This window comes from Erpetoichthys calabaricus, chromosome 1, assembly GCF_900747795.2.
Source record: "Erpetoichthys calabaricus chromosome 1, fErpCal1.3, whole genome shotgun sequence".
Taxonomy (NCBI): Eukaryota; Metazoa; Chordata; class Cladistia; order Polypteriformes; family Polypteridae; genus Erpetoichthys; species Erpetoichthys calabaricus.
Window position 1 is genome coordinate 197,794,266 of NC_041394.2, and position 20,208 is coordinate 197,814,473.

The 20,208-nt window shown below is 39.5% G+C and overlaps 1 protein-coding gene across 4 annotated transcripts in view; it reads left to right on the plus strand.

The window, feature by feature from the left end:
• Window positions 1-20,208, plus strand: part of scaf11 (SR-related CTD-associated factor 11) — a 651,915-nt gene that overhangs the window by 560,808 nt on the left and 70,899 nt on the right. For 2 of the 4 annotated variants that reach the window (XM_051928673.1, XM_028810656.2), the window contains exons 3-4: window positions 973-1,133; window positions 1,934-2,011. The exons of 1 other annotated variant lie outside the window; for it this stretch is intronic. In XM_051928673.1, the coding sequence (XP_051784633.1) occupies window positions 973-1,133; window positions 1,934-2,011 (239 nt within the window). Of the gene's footprint in view, window positions 1-972; window positions 1,134-1,933; window positions 2,012-2,528; window positions 2,647-20,208 lie in introns of those variants that run through there. One more of the 4 variants, XM_051928677.1, reaches the window with a different exon arrangement.

The following is a 20,208-nucleotide window of genomic DNA, read 5'->3' on the forward strand; positions in this document are numbered from 1 at the left end:
GCAATTCCAGCACGTTAGCACTATTTGTAGTTTAACATGTCCTAATTAAAAACATATCAACCAAATAACCAACTGCTTCATCCATCCATCCATTTTCCAACCCGCTGAATCCAAACACAGGGTCACGGGGGGTCTGCTGGAGCCAATCCCAGCCAACACAGGGCACAAGGCAGGAAACAATCCCGGGCAGGGTGCCAACCCACCGCAGCCAACTGCTTCAGTAATGCACAAAATTTTCATGTCAGTTTAAAATGCAATACAAAAGCATATTACATTTTAATTAATGTCTATATATTGCATGTCATAACAAAACACAAAGTGTACTGCATTTCGAAGTCCATGGTTCAGTCATGTCAAAACTAAATGTACTCAAATGACCAGTTAGCGTCAAGAAACATTTCACGTTCTGGTGACGAGTTTCTGATTTCTCAATGTGGACTGTTGAGAAGTTAATGAAACAATGGAAAGTATCTTTTAGGTCTTGCTGAAAAGGTTTATGCTTATCTATTTTTTTTTTTCTGTTTATATATGTTAAAATACGTTGTGCATTTAAATTTTTGAGATAGGTATAAATTGTAAGCAGTTTTAACTAAATACTGATGACTGACTGACTGAATATAGAGAAACATTTGCTAGCCTCATGAGCTTGGTTTCTGCACCTTACTTATCTGTTCATCTGACTTAACAGCAAGTTGCTATGAAATAACCACTCTGTACATGGCAATACTGACCTGATGAACCTATGAATTCATTTGTATGTTCAATTTACCAATAAAATGATCTAATAAACACAAGCTCATACATTTTTTCTGTGTCTGTTTTTTTTCTTCCTTTTTATTAAAAGTTTGTCTTGCTATTTCCCAACACATCATCAGTATTTTTATCATAGGTGATTTTTTTTTTTTTTTTTTTTTGGAAAGAAACATTTGGTTTGACACCAGCCTGATGAGAATTTTTTCATTTTCTCTATAGATGAAAATTGTCAACAGAATGAAGAAAACCAAACCGTGGTGGTAAACAGTGAAGCAGACCGATGTCCAATCTGTCTGAACCTCCTTTTAGACCAAGAGCTTGCTGTTCCTGAGAACTGCTCGCATGTTTTCTGCTTAAGCTGCATATTGAAATGGGCTAATGTAAGTTTACTGTTTTCAATACAGTTTTTCTAAATGACGAAACATTTTAATTTTTATTATACAAGGGGGAGTCAAGCTAAAGTTAGAAAATGTGATTTATTAGAGATTGGAACAAACCTTGCACCACCTGCCTGGAAGTGCCTGGATTCCAGTAGAATAAAAGGTTTAGTCTTGTCCACTTAACCACTCGTGCACCCGAGTTATTGTCGAACACTACATGCCATGGGGTGCTACAGTCACTAGTGCAAGTTACTGTGACTTGCTGGAGACCAATGTAAAGCTTGCTATTCGATCCAAATGGCGGGGATTGCTGTCTCAAGGAGTCCGTTTGCTGCAAGACAATGCCCACCCACATACTCCTAAGAACACCAAGTCTTGTCTGGAGAAACTGAAGTTTGAGGTATTGTTACATCCTTCTTATTTGCCAGATTTGGCACTGTGTGATTTCCACCTTTTTGGACCGCTAAAAAAATATCTGGGTGGCCATAGATTCAAGACAGATGAAGACTTGAAGAAAGCGGTGCACGAGGTTTGTAAGGGCAAGACAAAACCTTTTATTCTGCTAGAATCCAGGCACTTCCAGGCAGCTGGTGCAAGTGCATTGAGAATTGTGGAGACTACTTTGAGAAATTACATTATCAGTTTTGTTAAGGATCGTTCCATTTTCTAACTTTAGCTTGGTTCCCCTTGTAGTTTAATCCTCTACTATTAAACAATAACAGGTTCAGATAGCATCATTGACAAGAATGTAGTTTTTCAATGTATGAATTTTCTTTTCCTCTTTTTTGTCTGTATTGCAGAATGTTACTTCCTGCCCAGTTGACCGCAAATTATTTCAAGCAATTTACAAACAAGAACCTCATCAGACATTTATAGAGGTTAGTTTATCCACTTTTTGACATTTGGAATTTTTTAGTAATGCTTTTATTTTGATGATGTGTTGGTGTTTTACCAGTTCTATATTATAGTTGCAATTTAAACAGTTGCTTTTGTACCTGGTAATTTAATGGTATTTTGCTAAAATTTTCATATGAACTGTTGGGATTCCCATGATTTGGTCTTTTAATTGTATGTATACTTTCTAGAATGCCCATTTCTGCTGACTAAAAATGATAGCAGTACCACATTTTTAAACCTTTTCTTCATGTGTATTTTTGAACTGTTTCTTTTTAGTTGTTACTGTGTTTTGCATGAAATTTCTTGGTTTCCTCATGGTTAGGCAAGAGGTGAAGAAGTCCAAGCTTTTTTACTCTTGTTAGAGCCACTCTCGTATACCTTAGACAAATTGCATCTTTTTAAGTCCAGTCATGTGACCTCTTGAATTGTAAATGACATTGCAAAAGGTGTTCACAGTACTGATATAATATTAAAATAACCCCCTTCTGCTTGGTTTAGTATGAAATGGTGGTGCGTAGGAAGACAGGATGCCAGGATGATTAAAATGTGATCAGCATCTTAAAAAAGAATAAGCAATTTACTGTGAATGAAGGACTGCTTACAAGATTACAATACAGTATGTTTTTAAAATGAATCTGTATATTGTATGTGCATGTGTATGTGTGTAATCTAAATATACTAGCTGTGTTACCCGGCTTTGCCTTTGAAATTTCCCAAGAAAATGGGCCTAGTTTATAGTTTTTTTGTGTTTTTTTTCCTCTTTGCCAGGTGTTAAGGTGCTCCAGTAAACTAATAATATTTTTATACTTGAATATGCCACATACAATTAATCGGCCATGATTAAAACATTCCTGCCATAGATGAATTTGTGCTTTTCCTTGTGATTGGCCTTGTCTTTTGTTGATGGTCATTGAAAACACAGTTTAAAAGGAAACTGTAATTTTTTTTTAATCACAACATGTAATTAGTGGAGATAATAGTAATCTGAGGTGTATAATTTCACATTGTAGCATGTCCAGTAAAAAATGGTTGCTTCAGTCAGATTTGAATGTAAGGCTTTGATCTGCAATCTTGTACCGTTACAAAGTTTTGGAGGGTTTAGATTAAAAGCAGCATACGCTGAATCGTAGTTTATTTTAACCTTATTACATACAGCATTGACGTTTACAGGGTGCACATATCCATGGCCTATGAAATAAAGTTTTCCAAGCCTGGTGCAAAAAAAAAAATGTGAAAATAATAATATTGTGACATTGTATATGATGTTCACTACTATGTTATGTCTTTGAGGGACCACTTTATTTGGATGTGCAATCGTTTAAATTTACTATATCGTGCTCCAGCTCCCGGCTTATATTGTACCCAGAGCTTGAAGTAGGCCTGTATGCTGTACCCTGACTTCCCTGTTTCTGCTTTGTGAACTGGAGTGTAGCAGCACATCATGGTCTGACCTCTAAGAGGACACTGCAGTTCACTGCAGTATTGCATGTATTTCACCACCAAGGACCACCCATCCTCCACATCACAACAAGTGAGAAGAAGCCAACAGAATGGGGAGTACTGCATACACCAAAGGATGCATCTGTTCTTTAAGCATTACTGAACTTTTGTCCTGACACTTCACTTCTGGTAGCAACCTTCATTTGTATAAAGTGCTGGCCACATTTCTCAGTGCCAGTCTGTCTTTTTTTTTTCTTATTTACCCCACCCCTAACATTGCCAAATTTCAGTGTGGGGGTTATCCTTAGATATTGCTATTTTAAAATGATCTTTCTTAGCAGGTACCTATTCTCTTATGTTGGCCATCCTGCCAACTTTAAGCTTTTTAACTGAAAGGGAAATGGGTGTTTTTGTTAATAAATGAGTGAATGAGTCGGTGAACTTATAAAAAATAGATACATTTATTGTGTAAAAGTCTTAGGCACTCCTGAAAAAATGCTATAAAGCAGGAATGCTTTCACAGTAATACCTTGAATAGTTTTTATTAATTGGTACGCTTTGCCTTAAACACAGCACAATTCTCTTAGGTCCACTTGCACACAGTTTCTGAAGCTACTCATTGGATAGGTTGTTTCAAGCCTCTTGGAGAACTTGCCACAGGTTCCTTGTTGATTTTGGCTCTCCTACTTGCTTCTGTCTCTGCGAATAATCTTCAGTGATGTTACAATCAGGACTCTGTAGGGACCATACTGTTGCAAGATTCCCTGTTCCTCATTTTGCTGCAGATACAGTACAGCATCTAAAGGTAAAATGCATTACTTCATATAAAGAGGCAACCCAAACACTTGGGAAACTTAGAAAAATGGTTTCCTGCTAAACAAAGTTCCATAAAAGTTTTTGTGTGTATGTGTTGGGAATATTAATTGCTGAAAATTTTGTGTTAATTTTGAGTTTGTATTTTTGTTTACAAGGTGAGTCAAGATTCCTAATTACAATCATGGATATTCAACATATCACCTTTATTTTGCATTTACCTGTTATAGTTATTTGAGGAAGTCTAATGTACATCATATTACTTTGTGAGAAGAGGTTAGTAACAGAGTAATAAAATATTGGCCAAACCTCCACTAAGCAGGGTGCGTCAAGAACAGAGTCCTAACAGAGGTCATGCAAATGGGACTGCTCAAAGAGCTGTGGAAGGGGGTTGGCACAGATTAGCTTCATCTGTCGGAGCTCTGTGCAAAGCAGCAGATGCAGAGGTGTGAGAGTGCAGAATAAAAAATGGGGAGCCGTTCTTTTACAGTTTGAGTTGTTGTACTGCCATAAGCTCGGCTCTGGATGGGATGGTGAATTTATCTGTTGTGTAGGAGCTGAACGAAGGCTGTGAAAAAGCGGCACATGAGACTTCTACTGACTGCTGTGACTTTGAATCAGATGGCTAGATGTACAAGTTGCTTCTAGCAACAATGGGAGAAGGGTGGGGGGCAAATAGTTACTAATAGTTTTATTGTTATCTTTGAGGGTTTTGTTGATACAGGTATTATACACTACCAGTCAACAGTTTTAGAACACCTCAGTTTTTCTACTGAAAACGGCAAATATTGGAGTGAGTGGGGATCGAACTGGGGTCTCTTGATTACAATTCAGCAAATCTTGCTGCTATGCCACTGAAGCTGTTGTCTCCTCCTTGAACCTTTTGTGAAAGTGTTTACTTGATCGTTGGACTTCAGGCTTCATACACTATATAGTTTATGCCTACATTTTGTCATATATACTAAAATATGAAAAACGTTTGTTTTAAAAATGTGTTTACACAGATTACTGTAGAAACGGAACACACATGAAATGCGTGTTTCCCAAATAGAGATCTATTGTTTCCACTGTAAAACTCCAGCAGTTCAGTCACTCCCAGATAATCAAACAAGGCATCAGCTGGGAAAACTTAGTGAACGTTCTGCGACGGTGGGGGATGGAATAGCTGGCAGCTTGCTGCTCGCCTTAATCAGCACATTTAGAAGACAAAAGATGCTGGCGGAGAGGTGAGAACGGTTTTAAGGTGGGCCGGATCTACGAGTTTTTTTGTAGACTCTGGTAATTCTAGTGTTAATCAGTTGAAATGCAGTAATCTGCAAAAGATTTTAACTGAAAGTTTAGGATAGGAAAAACTGAAAAAAGGACATTTCAGAATATTACAAATGGGCCTTTTTCAGGAAACAATTAATAGGTTACAAACTACAAATGTTCTGCGGCAATTAAAGTAAATTGTACCTTGCAAGTTGAAACAAGTAATTTGTACAGAGGCCCCAACTTCTGTTAGTTACTTAAAAACCCTCTGTCTGTCTTTAAAGCAGAGTTGGAACAGACTGCATTACTACACCCTCTGAAGTACTACTTAGACAATATTACATTGTAGAAAGTTTTAAACACCAATAAAAATGGCAATTAACAAATGAAGCGAGACAGAGCATTTTTGGCCTTAGAAGTGTTGGGCTTTAACTGGCATTCTGAATCAAGAGTTATTACAGTATGGCTGTTAAATTGGCAAAAGGCGGCTCATTTCATTTAATCCAAAATTTGAATAAAATTTTGTACATTTGATGATTCCTTGACTTGTTCTTTTTTATTTCTCACTAGCTGATTACCCAGTGGCTTCGCTCACTGAGTGCAAGGGAAAAAAGTAAAATGTAGTATTTATAAAATAAGTTTGTTAATTGCCAATTTTATTTTTCAACAAATAAAGAGCACTTACAATAACATAGAAATCAATATAAACAACATTATTAACATCATTATCATATGAGAATATGAAGTAATATATAAGAAGCACATTGCATATAAATATAAATTATTAAACAGTAAAATCTTCTATAATACGCTACCGTGGCTGTTCGTTTGTCTGTCCAGGATTTTAAATCACCTGTAGCTTGCAAACCGTTTCACCTATTGACTTGAAATTTGGTACACATATACTACGTGACATCTACTATCCGCTTTCGGGGTGATGATTTTATTACTCTTTTTATCTTTATTTTATTTTATTGTAGAATCAACTCTCGGCAGCGCGCAGCAGGGCAGCCATGCAGCGGATGCGTACGGCACCGTTCTCATTCCCTAGCACCTTCTCTAATCATTCTTGAGGCAGATTGAAGACTTAAGTGCCAGATTAAGTGAAAGGTTAAAGAAAACGTACTAAGTAATTGCAACACAAAAACTAACTTAATCAGTTTTAACGCAAAAAGATGCCGACGAAAGAGAAGCAGCGGGCTTCTAGGGTGGAGTAAAGAAGAGCTGCTCAGGAAGCAGCAAGCACATCAACCTCTGGGCAAACGAATGCTAAACGTACAGAGAAAGAGGATGATACTATGAATGCTCAAGTCAAGTGTATTCACTGCACGTTACCGGTATTTTGATAAAAGAATTTGAACAACATATAAGAAGCGTATAAATTATTAAAACGGTAATACATTAACATTTAAGAAGTAAAGATACATTGAGTACTACTGCAGTGCTTTCAGGTATACTACATTTTTTGGTGTACCTACCCGAGAACATGAGACATATAACTGACCGTGGGAGAAGCATGGATTTTAAACATGCGTTGAGTTCATCTGCTGGTGTCCCTCATGAAATAACTGGTAATGTTTGACGAAAATCTCCTGTGAGTAAAACGTCAGTGCCTCCCATTATTTTGGTAGGATCTCTGAGATCTTGCATTATTCGGTTCAAGGCTTCATAAGCTCTTTTATGTGCCATGGTGCACTCATCCCAAACTATTATCTTTGCATGTTGCAAGACTTTTGCCTTTCCAGAGCCCTTGCGTATGTTGCAGATTGGATTTTCGTCGTGAGCGAGGTTTAATGGTGATTGCAGTGCCGAATGTGCTGTATGGCCTCCATCTAATAATGCAGAAGCGATTCCCCATGACGCTACAGCCAGAGCTGTGTCACCATTTGCTCTCTCGGCAAGAATCAGGTTTATTAAGAATGTGTTTCCTGTTCCTCTGTGGTCATACGTAATTTCCCGTTTCAAACGCTCATACGTAATTTCCGTTTCAAACACGAAAAGAATTTTTTATATGTATATATGTATATGTGTGTGTGTATATATATATATATATATATATATATATATATATATAATATTGTGTGTGTGTGTATATATACAGTGGTGTGAAAAACTATTTGCCCCCTTCCTGATTTCTTATTCTTTTGCACGTTTGTCACACAAAATGGTTCTGATCATCAAACACATTTAACCATTAGTCAAATATAACACAAGTAAACACAAAATGCAGTTTTTAAATGATGGTTTTTATTATTTAGGGAGAAAAAAAATCCAAACCTACATGGCCCTGTGTGAAAAAGTAATTGCCCCCTTGTTAAAAAATAACCTAACTGTGGTGTATCACACCTGAGTTCAATTTCCGTAGCCACCACCAGGCCTGATTACTGCCACACCTGTTTCAATCAAGAAATCACTTAAATAAGAGCTGTCTGACACAGAGAAGTAGACCAAAAGCACCTCAAAAGCTAGACATCATGCTAAGATCCAAAGAAATTCAGGAACAAATGAGAACAGAAGTAATTGAGATCTATCAGTCTGGTAAAGGTTATAAAGCCATTTCTAAAGCTTTGGGACTCCAGCGAACCACAGTGAGAGCCATTATCCACAAATGGCAAAAACATGGAACAGTGGTGAACCTTCCCAGGAGTGGCCGGCCGACCAAAATTACCCCAAGAGCGCAGAGACGACTCATCCGAGAGGTCACAAAAAGACCCCAGGACAACGTCTAAAGAACTGCAGGCCTCACTTGCCTCAATTAAGGTCAGTGTTCACGACTCCACCATAAGAAAGAGACTGGGCAAAAATGGCCTGCATGGCAGATGTCCAAGACGCAAACCACTGTTAAGCAAAAAGAACATTAGGGCTCGTCTCAATTTTGCTAAGAAACATCTCAATGATTGCCAAGACTTTTGGGAAAATACCTTGTGGACTGATGAGACAATAGTTGAACTTTTTGGAAGGCAAATGTCCCGTTACATCTGGCGTAAAAGGAACACAGCATTTCAGAAAAAGAACATCATACCAACAGTAAAATATGGTGGTGGTAGTGTGATGGTCTGGGGTTGTTTTGCTGCTTCAGGACCTGGAAGGCTTGCTGTGATAGATGGAACCATGAATTCTACTGTCTACCAAAAAATCCTGAAGGAGAATGTCCGGCCATCTGTTCGTCAACTCAAGCTGAAGCGATCTTGGGTGCTGCAACAGGACAATGACCCAAAACACACCAGCAAATCCACCTCTGAATGACTGAAGAAAAACAAAATGAAGACTTTGGAGTGGCCTAGTCAAAGTCCTGACCTGAATCCAATTGAGATGCTATGGCATGACCTTAAAAAGGCGGTTCATGCTAGAAAACCCTCAAATAAAGCTGAATTACAACAATTTTGCAAAGATGAGTGGGCCAAAATTCCTCCAGAGCGCTGTAAAAGACTCCTTGCAAGTTATCGCAAACGCTTGATTGCAGTTATTGCTACTAAGGGTGGCCCAACCAGTTATTAGGTTCAGGGGGCAATTACTTTTTCACACAGGGCCATGTAGGTTTGGATTTTTTTTTTCTCCCTAAATAATAAAAACCACCATTTACAAACTGCATTTTGTGTTTACTTGTGTTATATTTGACTAATGGTTAAATGTGTTTGATGATCAGAAACATTTTGTGTGACAAACATGCAAAAGAATAAGAAATCAGGAAGGGGGCAAATAGTTTTTCACACCACTGTATGTATGTATGTGCATCCGGCGCCGCCGTGAGTGGCAGCCTTTTCAGCAGCTCCGTGTATGACTGTATATGTATGTGTACTTTTCTACTTTTATTTTTCTATTTTTATTTATTGATCACTCCTACCACTTTATTTTATGTGGATTCCTTCCCTGGACACACTTACTTTTACAACGTGGGCATGGATTTTAACACGCCGAGACTCGCCTATTCAAGTACTCAACTTCGGGCGCTGAGAACAAATGCCAGTGCCGGTGTGGTTCCATATTTACCCGACGAGGTAAGAAGGCGGTATCGTGGCAGCAGAGCCGGCACTAAGCTAAAAAAGAAGCGGCTTGCGAGAAAGTGGCGTTTCAAGCCTTCGGTGCGTTCTGTGATTCTGGGGAATGTAAACTCAATCTCAAATAAGATCGACGAACTGGCTGCGCTGGTGAAAAATGTAAGGACCTACAGAGAATGCAGTTTGTTGTGTTTTTGCGAAACCTGGCTAAATAACACCATCCCAGATGCCAACGTGGAGCTACCCGGGTTTAGCACAGTTAGAGCGGACAGAGATGCAAGTATCTGTGGTAAGCACAAAGGAGGAGGACTCGCTCTCTATGTTAATACACGGTGGTGTCACTCTGGACATGTTAACGTCAAAATCTCCACTTGCTGCAGGGATATCGAACTGTTGGCCGTAAGTTTACGTCCCTACTATTTGCCCAGAGAGTTTGGACATGTCATTGTTGTTATTGTATACATTCCTCCTCGGGCAGACGTGGAGTCAGCGAGTGACATCATCCATTCCGCTGTTGCTAAGTTACAAACAAAGCACCCTGAGGCGCTTGTGCTAATCGCTGGAGACTTTAACCATGTGACGCTGGACAAAACATTACCTGCATTCTCCCAGTATGTGCACTGTAACACCCGGGGAAATAAGACTATTGATTTACTTTATGCAAACGTTAAAGATGCATACAGCGCCACCCCGCTGCCTGCGCTTGGGAAAGCAGATCATAACCTGGTTCTGCTTCAGCCTCACTATAAACCAAAAGTTAGAGTCCTACCTGTAACCACACGATCATTCAGGAAGTGGACTCCGGAGGCTGAGAATACTCTGAGAGAATGTTTTGGAACTACAGACTGGGATATCCTGCAGGGATCTCATAGTGAGAACATTGAGGAAGTTGTTGACTGCACTACTGACTACATCAACTTCTGTATGGACATTGTAGTTCCAGTAAGAACAGTACGCTGCTATGCTAACAACAAGCCATGGATTACAAGTGACATCAAGGGCCTTTTGAATCAGAAGAAAAGGGCTTTTAAAGACGGTGATCAGCATGAGCTCAAGCGCGTGCAGAAGGAACTCCGAGTCCAACTCAGGGTGGCGAAGGAGCAGTACAGGAGAAAGCTGGAGCAGAAGTTGCAGAATAACAGCATGAAGGAAGTGTGGGATGGGATGAAGATCATCACTGGCTGCAGCTCGAAGCGGGGTACCACCATTGAGAGAGACATGAAGAGAGCAAACCAAATGAACAACTTTTTTAACAGGTTTGACCACCCTAACCCACTCTCACTCTCACCTCGGAGTACTGCACCCTCCACACATCCTTCTGCTGATACCAGCATAGGAAAGACATCCCCACCCATAATTACAACAGCGCAAGTGAGCAGAGAGCTGAGGAGACTTCGTGCCAGCAAAGCAGCGGGTCCAGATGGAGTATCGCCACGACTGCTGAAGGTCTGTGCATCGGAGCTGGGGGGTCCTCTACAGCGCATCTTCAACCTGAGCCTGGAACAGGGGAGAGTCCCGAGGCTTTGGAAAACATCTTGTATCACCCCAGTCCCAAAGGTATCACGTCCTAGTGAGCTGAATGACTTTCGGCCTGTTGCTCTGACATCACATGTGATGAAGACCATGGAGAGGCTGCTGCTTCACCACCTTAGGCCACAGGTTCAACACGCCCTTGACTCTCTGCAGTTTGCATATCAGGAGAAGGTGGGAGCGGAAGATGCCATCATCTATATGCTACACCGATCCCTCTCTCACTTGGACAGAGGCAGTGGTGCTGTAAGAATTATGTTTCTAGACTTCTCTAGCGCCTTCAACACAATCCAACCTCTGCTCCTTAGGGACAAGCTGACAGAGATGGGATTAGATTCATACCTAGTGGCATGGATCGTGGACTATCTTAAAGACAGACCTCAGTATGTGCGTCTTGGGAACTGCACGTCTGACATTGTGGTCAGCAACACAGGAGCGCCACAAGGGACTGTACTTTCTCCGGTCCTGTTCAGCCTATATACATCGGACTTCCAATACAACTCGGAGTCCTGCCATGTGCAAAAGTTCGCTGATGACACTGCTATCGTGGGCTGTATCAGGAATGGGCTGGAGGAGGAGTATAGGGACCTAATCAATGACTTTGTTAAATTGTCCGACTCAAACCACCTACACCTGAACACCAGCAAAACCAAGGAGCTGGTGGTGGATTTTAGGAGGCCCAGACCCCTCATAGACCCAGTGATCATCAAAGGTGACTGTGTGCAGATGGTGCAGACCTATAAATATCTGGGAGTGCAGCTGGATGATAAATTAGACTGGACTGCCAGAACTGATGCGCTGTGCAAGAAAGGACAAAGCAGGTTATACTTCCTTAGAAGGCTGGCTTCCTTCAACATCTGCAATAAGATGCTGCAGATGTTCTATCAAACAGTTGTGGCGAGCGCCCTCTTCTACGCAGTGGTGTGCTGGGGAGGCAGCATTAAGAGGAAAGACGCCTCACGCCTGGACAAACTGGTGAGGAAGGCAGGCTCTATTGTTGGCATGGAGCTGGACAGTTTAACATCTGTGGCAGAGCGAAGGGCGCTCAGCAGGCTCCTATCAATTATGGAGAATCCACTGCATCCACTAAATAATGTCATCTCCAGACAGAAGAGCAGCTTCAGTGACAGACTGCTGTCACTGTCCTGCTCCACAGACAGATTGAGGAGATCGTTCCTCCCCCAAACTGTGCGACTCTTTAATTCCACCAGGGGGGGTAAACGTTAATATTTAACATTATACATAGTTATTGTCTGTTTTTTTCACCTGTATTATTATCATTCTTTAATTTAATATTATTTATTGTATCAGTATGCTGCTGCTGAAGAATGTGAATTTCCCATTGGGATTAATAAAGTATCTATCTATCTATCTATCCATTAAGTAGCCTTGTTTCGCATGGTCAGGTGTGATTCTCAATCGAGAATACATGTCTGGGGACAGCCCGTTTAACAAGTTTGTAGTGATTTAGTGGTGAAATCCTACACTGCCAAAGTTTACATGCACAGAGCTTCTTTCTAAACACCCACCCCCAGTTCTTCTATCCCATGAAGCTTAAACCAAGTTCAGGGAGACAGCAAAAGAAACTAAACAAAAGACTTATTGCTGAGAGAAAATTAAAAGCTAAAATTACTGTTGTCCTTTCAGGAGCTCAGTAGCACCTGGTGATTGAAGCACTGTGACAGAAGATGTGTTTAGGAAGTGCCTCTGGCAACTTAAGATATCTTTCTGTAATTTTTGACTATTGCATCACTATTTCTCATAACAGCAGAAAGTCTAGATAAGCATTGAGGTAATTGGATATACCAAGTGTTAAAATGCTAGGGCTATTCTGGCATGACATTTTTGCATTACCGATTAGACAGTAATGTTAAGTTGATCTAGTTCATGGGTGTCCAGCTCTGATCCTACTGGACTATCACTACTGCAGGTTTTCCTTTACTGCAACTTTATTCATTAGTGATCAATTACTGCTGTTGATTGTCGTCTTTTCCCTTCATTTCAATTGCTTTGTTATTTAAGACTTGGTCCTCTGAATTGATTCTTTTTGCCTTAAATGGTAGCCAAAAGAACAATGAGATGTGTTGTGAGTGCACAAATGAGCAGCTTAAGGCTTCGTCCACATGTACCTGGGTATTTTTTTAAAATGGAAGTTTTCCGCTGTCAAAAGCATGAAACGGACATAGATAAGGGAATGTCATTTAGATTAATGTTCATCACCTTTCCCCCCAACTCCAACCCCCAATGTGTTCAGCTTGGAATTTGCGACAAATACTGGCATCAGGAACACTACCTGGCCATTTCACTACAACATCAATAAATGAACGCTTGTAATCACACGTGGCTTGTATGTTCAGAGAAGACCTCCCCTTTCAGTTGAAATAATCCATGGAATTTGTCGATGGCTGCTTTATTTCTACATGAGTCCCGGTGAAACCCTGCTACAAGTTCCTCTACTTTGGACTCTGTGACAGGTTATTGTATATACTGTACATAGGGCTCAAGTGGACTGTAATTGCTTCACACACTTGCCTTACTATTTTGGAAACCACCTGTTTTGACAACCCAAAGGCATTAGCCGTCTTGTGCAATCTCCCCTTGTCTGCTAAATAGTGGAGTGTGCGGGCAACTTTTTTGACAATACTGACAGGCAATCTGATTGCAGTTGTCTTTCCTTCAATGTGTGGGTAAAGGAGCTCACTCAAAGACAACAGCAGTGTCCGTGACAAATAAAAATTCTCTTCAGCAACAACCACTATTGTTCAATACTGCAATAAAGTAATTGTACATTTAAATCTAAACATGTAAAAAGTCCTGCTAAAAAGGTTAACACCAGCACTGCTTTAGCATTTATATAAAATTCCCTCATGTAAACAAAGCAAATAATAGCACATACACTGACATCAATCAAAGAAGATACCAGCACACACAGTTACATACCAAAAACTCAGTTTTCCCTGAACATAAACCAGTTTCACCCCAACCAATTTCTTATTTAGAAGATGATTCTTGTTATTAATTAAACCTGTCATTTAATTCCATGGCTTGTTGTCTGCGGTGGCAGAATAAGAGCACCATTTCCAAAACTGTTTTTCTCCTAAGAACACAGTCAGTTTGGTAGACCTGAGCAGTTCAACATTATTGAGACCTTCATCTTTTATTTTCACATATTGTATGATGGACGTAAGTTAGCTGCTCATGTGTTGACTCATTTTGTATCTCATTATTGTTTTGCTGCTAATTAAGAAAAATAGAAATAAATAAGGGGTCTGAGTCTTAAATAGTATGCCAGTTAAAATTAAGGCAACAAAGATAATTAGCAGCAAAAACCAGTAACTACAGTATATACTCACGTTTCAGTTGGGTCTTGAAACCCGAAAAATTGATAATAAAATCAGACCCTGACTTATACGCCCATTCAAAAATGCAACACTTTTTTTTTTTTTTTTTTTTTTTTAATATACATCTTCTTGCCTTCTCCATCTTGCATCAGTTTCTCAGATGCATTGAATTTTGTTGCAGCAGCGCAGTTACCAATTACTTTCGCTACTTCAACGACGTTTAATTTAAAACCAGCTTCATATTTTCTTCTGATTGAACGCTCCATCGTAGATAAGAGATGCTCTTACGATAAAGGTGTATGAGGATGTAAGATACAAAAAACACAAATCAGTGCAGACGTTGCTTCAGAAAAGTTCGGGTATTACTGCGTGGTCACATAGGCACAATAGAGAGAGAGAGCACATGCTGATACAGCGCATTGCCACACCCACATCAAAAAAAAGGCAGCATTCTCTGTGGTTATTCTCTCAGGTGGGCATTAGCATATCATAATCCCTTGTACCATTAGCGTGAGCTTTCCGCATTCGACTTCTACGACTGACATTATAAAATACCAGAAATTATACTGTAAAATCAAGTGCCAACTTATCCACGAGTATATACAGTAATTAAGAAGAGTTAAAATGCAAACCTGCAACCACTGCAGCCTGCCAGGATCAGACTTGGACACCCCTGATTTAATAAGTCTTTTAGACATGCTGTGAGACGGTGAATGCTGTGCAGCCTCCTGCATGCTTCTACTACAGTTAGGCAGATTTGTTGATTTGGATGTGTTGAGCACTGAAATCTGCACCTCATGTTACTCTTCATTAGCAGCTTTCTTAATAGAAGTCCTTTTTACCTCCTTTTGATGTAGTGTAAATACATTCCTAATCTCGAATGCACATTTTGCAATTGATTACTGTGAATGTAGTAGTTCAGTAATCAGAGTTTACTCTTCGTTGGCTAAAATTTATGAGAACACCTCTGACCTTTGCAGTTCAAAATCACTGACTCTACTTTGAGCACTGCCTTCATAAGCCATTGGATTGGTTTAGAAATATGACACTCAGCAAGTCGTCTAATTTTTGTGACACAGTTTTAACCAAAATTCACTCATGATTTTCTGTAAACATATCTGAAATGTATAGAGACTACTTTAGCCTAATAGGATAGACTACTGCATGTGCACAGTGAAAACTACATGTAGTTTGCTAGTAAGTGCATATATGGTGACAGCTCTACAAATTAATTTAGCATAGCCAGTTGAACAGTGAACATACACTGGCAGGGAGACAAAACACAGACTCCACCAGCCTTACATTCTGCATCGTTAAGATTTAATTGCTAGACGTGGATCATCCTCGCTTGTGTGATGGAGGTAATTAGATTATGAATAAATGGTTGTTGGTCAAAAGACGGGGAATCTGCAAACTATGTTGGAAATCAGTTGCCGTTAAAGACGGCTCAAAAGCTAATTTATTTCACTATCTTTGAGCTAACCACTGAATCAGCTATCCATGATACTCCACCAAAAAACATTTTTCTAAATACTACTTACCTCATGTATTCTTTGGTGGTGGTGGCTGAGAAGAAAATTTGAATGTTGTGATTTCGTGGAGAAATTAAATATTGAATATTCAAACTTAACAGTGTCGACAGGTGGTCAGTGCTGGACAGTGCCAAAGGATGGGAGAAATGTCCATGGGGGGGAAAAAAAATCTTGCATAAGTCATATCTCATAATCCACATATCTGATAACAATTTGTGTGGTCAAGACGTGAAATATGTGCATTTTTAGCTAAAATATTAATAGTTCCGAAAATACATTGAAAGTAAACACTTAAGATGTTATTCCCACTAGCTGTTCAAAGTTAACTGACTGTCAAAAGTTATCCACTAAGAAAGGACATATTAATATACTGTATCAATTTAGGGATTAAAAAAAAAAAAACACAACAATAGAACAACTGAATACCCCAAAATCTCAAAAGTGCCTTGACAAAATTGATTGAAATTAGTAACATTGTTTATTAAAAAAAAAAAAAAAAAAGAAAGGAAACTGGCATTAGAGAGTGAGACATTCTAATGCTCTTTGTCCAACTTTTCACCACAGTGCAGACAGCAATCGCACAGAGAAATGGGGTGTGCCAGTTTATGCAAATGATGGACATCTGCAGAAGCAAAGAGGAAGATTTGACAACGCTTAAAGAAGATGCATTTAGCAAGTGCATGCTGGGTGCTGTGGCCATGAGCTTAGTCAATTTCATGTACTATAACTAATCCAGTAAAAAAGGTGTTAAGGATATATTGCACCTCCTCCCTTATCTTATCTGCAGCCTTTTGCAAATGCTGAGGTGGGGACTACAATACTCACCAGCCACTGCAGTGTTCCATACGATTTCATCTGCATTTAATATGGTACAATATTTCTCAATCCCTGTGGCCTTGTAGCTCAGTTTTATCTTTAAGTTCCTTGACGATCCACAGACAGCTTCTGAAATATTGCACAACATTGCAGTTTGCTTCAGTTGACCGTGGGTGTGTCACAATTATAAATAAAACTGAGATAACCTCATTATGGTTTTTTTCTTTTTTTTTTTTCTTCATCAGTGAGTAAGTTGTCTTTTGAAAAGGCCACAACTGTTGTCCACCTGCGTATTTTTATTAAGTTTGCACTACAAGTATGCATTAAATGTTCTTGAACTTAAAGAAACAGAGAAAAGAAACACCACAAATTAACTGATGGAGTCAAGCCACGATTGAACCAGAATGAAGCATAATTTTTTTCTATATCTGATAGAGATGTTTTTTAGAAAGTGATAGTAAGAGAATAGGACGGTGCTTTTGACTATGTAAAAGTAATTAGTAATTTTTGTACTCGATTAGTTTGATGGTACTTCTGGGTTACAGCCTAGTAACCAATGGCACTGCAACTGTGGCCCATTGACTCAGAGATCATGGGCAAAGCCAGGTAATACAGGTAGTATATATACTGTGTATGTGTATGTATGTGTGTATATATATGTATATATACTGTATATATATGTATATATGTATGTATGTGTGTATACAGAGACAGAATGTAAAAAAAAATTCAGGAAATCACATTGTATGATTTGTACAGAATTTATTTGTATTGCACTGATGCACATAAGTATTTGAACACCTGAGTAAATCAGTGTTAATATTTGGTACAGAAGCCTTTGTTCTTTGTTCAGAAGCCTTGACCAGGTTTGCACACACTGCAACAGGGATTTTGGCCCACTCCTCCATACAGATCTCCTCTGGATCTGTCAGGTTCCGGGGCTGGTGCTGAGCAACACGAAGTTTCAGCTCCCTCCAAAGATTTTCGATTGGATTTAGGTCTGGAGACTGGCTAGGCCACTCCAGAACCTTGATATGCTTCTTACGGAGCCACTCCTTGGTTATCCTGGCTGTTTGCTTCGGGTCATTGTCATGTTGGAAGACCCAGCCACGACCCATCTTCAGTGCTTTGACTGAGGGAAGGAGGTTGTTGCTCAAAATCTCACAATACATGGCCCCATTCATCCTCTCCTTAATACAGTGCAGTCGTCCTGTCCCCTTTGCAGAAAAGCACCCCCAAAGCATGATGTTTCCACCCCCATGCTTCACAGTAGGGATGGTGTTCTTGGGATGCAACTCCTCCTCCTTTTTCCTCCAAACACGGCGAGTGAAGTTTAGACTAATAAGTTCTATTTTGGTCTCATCTGACCACATGACTTTCTCCCATGCCTCCTCTGGATCATCCAGATGGTCATTGGCAAACTTCAGATGGGACTGGACATGTGATGACTTGAGCAAGGGAACCTTCCGTGCAATGCGTGATTTGAAACCATGACGGCATAGTGTTCTACCGACAGTGACCTTTGAAACTGTGATCCTAGCTCTCTTCGTGTCATTGACCAGCTCCTCCTGTGTAGTTCTGGGCTGATTTCCTCACCTTTCTTCTCACCTCGTGGGGTATCACAGATGATATGTTGCATGGAGCCCCAGTCTGAGGGAGACTGACAGTCGTCTTTAGCCTCTTCCATTTTCTGACAATTGCTCCAACAGTTGATCTATTTTCACCAAGCTGCTTGGCAATTGTCCCATAGCCCTTTCCAGCCTTGTGGAGGTCCACAATTTTGTCTCTGGTGTCTTTTGACAGCTCTGTGGTCTTGCCCATGGTAGTAGTTGGAGTCTGACTGACTGTGGGGTGGACAGGTGTCTTTAAAGAGCTCAGACAGGTGCTACTAATTAAGATTACTAAGTGGAGTAGAGGTGGACTTCTTAAAGGCAGAGTAACAGGTCTTTGAGAGCCAGAATTCTTGCTGATTGGCAGGTGTTCAAATACTTATGTGCAGCAGTGAAATACAAATAAATTCTGTACAATTCATACAATGTGATTTCCTGAATTTTTTTTTTTTTTACATTCTGTTTCTCACAGTGGGAATGCACCTACAATGTGAATTTCAGACCCCTCCATGATTTCTAAGTGGGAGAACTTGCAAAATCGCAGGGTGTTCAAATACTTATGTTCCTCACTTATATATATATATATATATATATATATATATATATATATATATAAATAGAGAGAGAGAGAAAGATAGATACAAGCCTGCATATTAAAGCTGCCATGATGTACTTACTGGGGAAAAGTGGCGATTACTTAATTTTTACCACATTTCATGTAGCAGTTCCGCTCTGTCAGATATTGGGCTCTCTCAGTTGCAGAGCACTCTAAACAGTATATAAGCATTGGAGATACTTGCATCATAGTACTGACTACTTACTATGAATGTATTTTTAGTAACGTAAGCCCCAACATCTTATAAAATGAGTGAATTTTAACTGCCAGAAAAATTAAACCAACATTTATTTATATAGCACATTTTCATACAAACAATGTAGCTCAAAGTGCTTTACATGATGAAGAAAGAGAAAAAAGACAAAATAATTAAAACTAGCGATCACTAATTAACATAGAATAAAAGTAAGGTCCAATTGCCCTGAGGACAGAAAAAAGGTGCAGACGGCTATAGAAAAAAATGACCACAATCAGTCCTCATTTTATTCAGGGTTCTCATGGAAGAATTTGATGATGATGGTCATGTGGACTTCTGGCCTTTAATCCATCAATGTAAGGACATCACGGTGCTTTGATTAGGTGGTGGTGGCGCAGATTGGCACCACAGAAAACTGGAAAAAGAACAGAAGAGAAAGTAGGGGTTAGTATGGACTTTGGAGCCACCTTGAATAATAATTACAATTAATTGAATATACAGAGCATCAGGATTTAACTAAGATGAAGCTATGAGAAAGCCATGTTAAAGTAATGTTTTCTCAGCAGTGTTTTAAAGTGCTCCACTGTATTTGCTTGGCAAACTCCTATTGGCAAGCTATTCCAGATTTTAGGTGCATAACAGCAGAAGGCCACCTCACCACTTCTTTTAAGTTTAGCTCTTGGAATTCTAAGTAGACACTCATTTGAAGATCTAAGGTTATGATTTGGAGTATAAGGTGTAAGACATTCCAAAATATAAGATGGAGTGAGATTATTTAAGGCTTTGTAAACCATAAGCAGTATTTTAAAGTCAATTCTAAATGACAAGGGTAACCAGCGTAGTGACATCAAAACTGGGGTGATGTGCTCACATTTTCGATTCAGAGTTAAGGTTCTAGCAGCTGCATTCTGCACTAGTTGCAATTGATTGATGAATACTTAAAGTATACAGAATATATATGTTTTTTAGATATTTTAGTACCAAAGTAGAGTAATAGCCTGTCATTTTGCATGGTTTGTTTTTGATAGTGAAGAT